The 3032-nt window shown below is 53.8% G+C and overlaps 1 protein-coding gene across 1 annotated transcript in view; it reads right to left on the reverse strand.

Moving 5' to 3' along the window:
- Nucleotides 1-2247: 2247 nt before the first annotated feature.
- SLC35B4 (solute carrier family 35 member B4) overlaps nt 2248-3032 on the reverse strand; it is a 13177-nt gene continuing 12392 nt past the window's right edge. The window contains exon 10 of the mRNA XM_017807860.1: nt 2248-2788. Coding sequence (XP_017663349.1) covers nt 2533-2788 — 256 coding nt within the window. The 3' untranslated portion in view covers nt 2248-2532. The remainder of the gene's footprint in view (nt 2789-3032) is intronic.

Here is a 3032-nt window from a genome sequence, read left to right on the forward strand (position 1 = left end):
AAACCCAACAAAAATACCCCCTAAATCCAACAAAAACAAGTCTTAATCCATAAAAATACCCCCAAAATCCAACAAAAATCCCCCCAAATCCCAAAAAACCCACCCCCCTAAACCCAACCATCCCAAAAGATGCTTTGACTCCCTTTTCCAGCCTCTCCTAAAAAAAAAACCCCGTGCTCTGGTCCCTCCAGCAAACCTTAAATCCCAATAAATCAGCAGCCCCATTTTGAAGGGGGAAAACCCCCGGATCGAAATCCTAATTCTGGCTCCGGCGGGAAGGGAATTTCTGCCGCTTCCATGATTCCCAAGGGTGACAAATATTCGGGAACACACCGGGAAGCTCAAAAACAAAAAAAATCCCCCCCGGCAGCAACAAATAACTGTTGGATGTGTTGGGAGCGAAGAGCACACGGATAAATAAAAGAGAAACCCCGAATCCCGTAAAATTCCAAGCGGGAATTGGGGACAACGTGCAAATTCCTCGACGGAAGGAGAGACTCAGTGAGTTTATGTCCAGTGAGTTCCACCTGGGAGCAGCACAGTGTGGGACACTCCCTCAATCCCTGGCCCAGGATTTGGAAATATGGGATTTGAAGCCCTGAGGAAACTCCCTGTCCCTGGAATTCCTCATCCCAAATTTGCGGGGCTTTTCCCACCTCCTGGGCGGAGCTGAAGCTCTTTGTAAGTAGATTTGAGGAGGAAAACGAGGGATTAAAGGTTTTCCCTCTCCCCGGGTCCTTGTGGAGCCACCAAAACAGCTGGAAGTGAGAGCCGAGGTCAAAATCCTTGGAAACATCCCATGGTTGATGCTTAAAAGGTTTTCCAGGCTCAGGAAAAATTGAAGTGGAAGAGAAAATCCTTCAGGATCTCAGGATGGAGCCACAGGTCCCCTCAGCCCCACACTGGCTGGGATGGAGGGAACTTTTCCCACAGCGGATTTTTGGGATTGAGGCCAAACCGGCACTGGGAACACAGCAAAGCTGATCCCAAGGGATGGGAAAAGAGGAAAACCCTTCAGGATCACGGGATGGAGCTGTAGGTCCCCTCAGCCCCACTCCAGCTCCAGCTGGGATGGAGGGAACTTCTCCCACAGCAGATTTTTGGGATTGAGGCCAAACCGGTGCCGGGAACTCAGCAGTGCCTGGAGGACAGCAAGGAGCCTTTCCCTTTATTCCCACTCTGCTTCCCAGGAATGATTAGGGCCACGAGTGGGCAAGGAGCTGGGAAGGGGAATATCCAAGAGAGCTGATGAAAACCAGCACTAAAAACAGAGGGAAGAAGTTTGGGAAAAGTGTCATTGCTCAGGGATTTGTTGGGTGGGAGAAGGTGAATGACTCCTGGGACTTTTTTTTCCATCCTCTTTCCTTTGTTGTTACACCACCTTTCCCTCTCCTTGGCTTTGGGACAAGGGAATTCCAAGCTGGATGTGGCTGAGGTGGAAATCCTGGATGCCTGAAGAGTCCCAGCCAAGCAGGGACAGCTCCACCACGGTGGGAACACGGAGCTCCAGGAAAACTGTGACACTGAGGGACAGGGGATGCGCTGCCATGGACAGGGCTGATCCCAAGGGATGGGAAAAGGGAAGAATGTGGGAAGGGGACAGTCCAAGCAGCCCCCTCAGCAGCAGGATTAAGCTCAGCTCAAACAGTCCTGGAGTTCCTTGGCATTGACTGAACCCTGAGGTTGGGAAGGATCCGTGGGGATCACCAGGAGCTCAGCATAGTCCTGCTGGGAACAAAGCTCACTGAACACACTTGGAATGAGGGGGAAAGTGGGAAGAGAAGGAAAACCCAGCTGGAGTGAGGAGCTGGAGGAACCCTCTGGCTGGGCAAGTGTCGGGGCAACACCTTGACTTCTCTGGAGCTCCCTGAGAGAAGGTGACAGAGACACTTGTTGTCCCCTTGGCATCCCCCCTTCCTGGTCTCCTCAGGCTCCCAACGACATCCTGATGGGATCCTGCAGCTTGGGAATCACCCCCCCCCGAGCCATTTTCCAGTGCAGGATCCACTGGGCAAACTGGAAGGCTCTGGGAGAATCCAACACCCTCCCGGCACAGGTGGTGGGATCAGGGAACAAGGACTCAGGGGAACAGGGAACAAAAGACTCAGGGGAACAGCCAGGCCTGGAATTTCCACTGGAAAACCTCCACTGGAACAACCAACCAGCAGCTCTGGGGCTCAGCCAGCGGGACGTCAAAGGATGGCACCCAACAGGTCCAGCTGATCCAAGCTGGGAAGAGCCAACAACAGCGATCGTCCGGGTCAGCTTTTACTTCCAAAGGCTCATTCCAAAGGGGAAAAAACAAACAAACAAAAAAAACCAACCAAAAAATCAGGAGGAAAAGCTGGAAGCATTAAAAAAAAAAAAAAAAAAAGCCTACTCTCCAAAACAACCTTGTCATCTGTCCATGATCCGTCCCAGTTCCCAGCGTTTGGGTTCCGATGATTCCCAGGAGCTTGGCCCAGCCAACCCCTCCTATAAAAACACCCCCCTCAGGGGGGAATTCCCCAGAAAAAAACACTCCTTGGGCCGTCACTCCTCCTTGGGCCTCCTCCTCCTCCTCCTGCAGCGGGCCAGGAGGGAGCCCAGGCTGTGCCAGACCTCGGCGTAGAGGAGGGTGCCCAGGAAGACGAGGGCGGTGCCCAGCCAGTGCCAGGCCGTGAAGGGGTTGCGGAAGTAGAGGATGGAGAAGATGAGGCTCACGAACTTCCGCAGCGTCACCACCAAGGTCACCGTCAGCGACGGGCACTCCGTGGTCAGGATGAACACCCCCCGGATGCACACGTACCTGGGAGGGCGGCTCAGGGAAAAAACGGGATGGAGGGAAGGGGGGGAGAGGCGGGAACGGGAGGGAAAGGGGGATGGGGAGCACGGGGAGGGAAGGAGGGAAGTTCCCGCCTGGGGTGGGCTGGGATGGAATGTGATAAATGTGTGGATGCACAAATCCAGGGAGAAACAGGACGTTACCCCACAAACCCAGGGACACCCCACAAACCAGGGAAAAGCATAAGGACACCCCACAAACCAGGGAA

The sequence above is a fragment of the Lepidothrix coronata genome, unplaced genomic scaffold (assembly GCF_001604755.1).
Source record: "Lepidothrix coronata isolate B3197 unplaced genomic scaffold, Lepidothrix_coronata-1.0 Scaffold20, whole genome shotgun sequence".
Classification (NCBI taxonomy): Eukaryota; Metazoa; Chordata; class Aves; order Passeriformes; family Pipridae; genus Lepidothrix; species Lepidothrix coronata.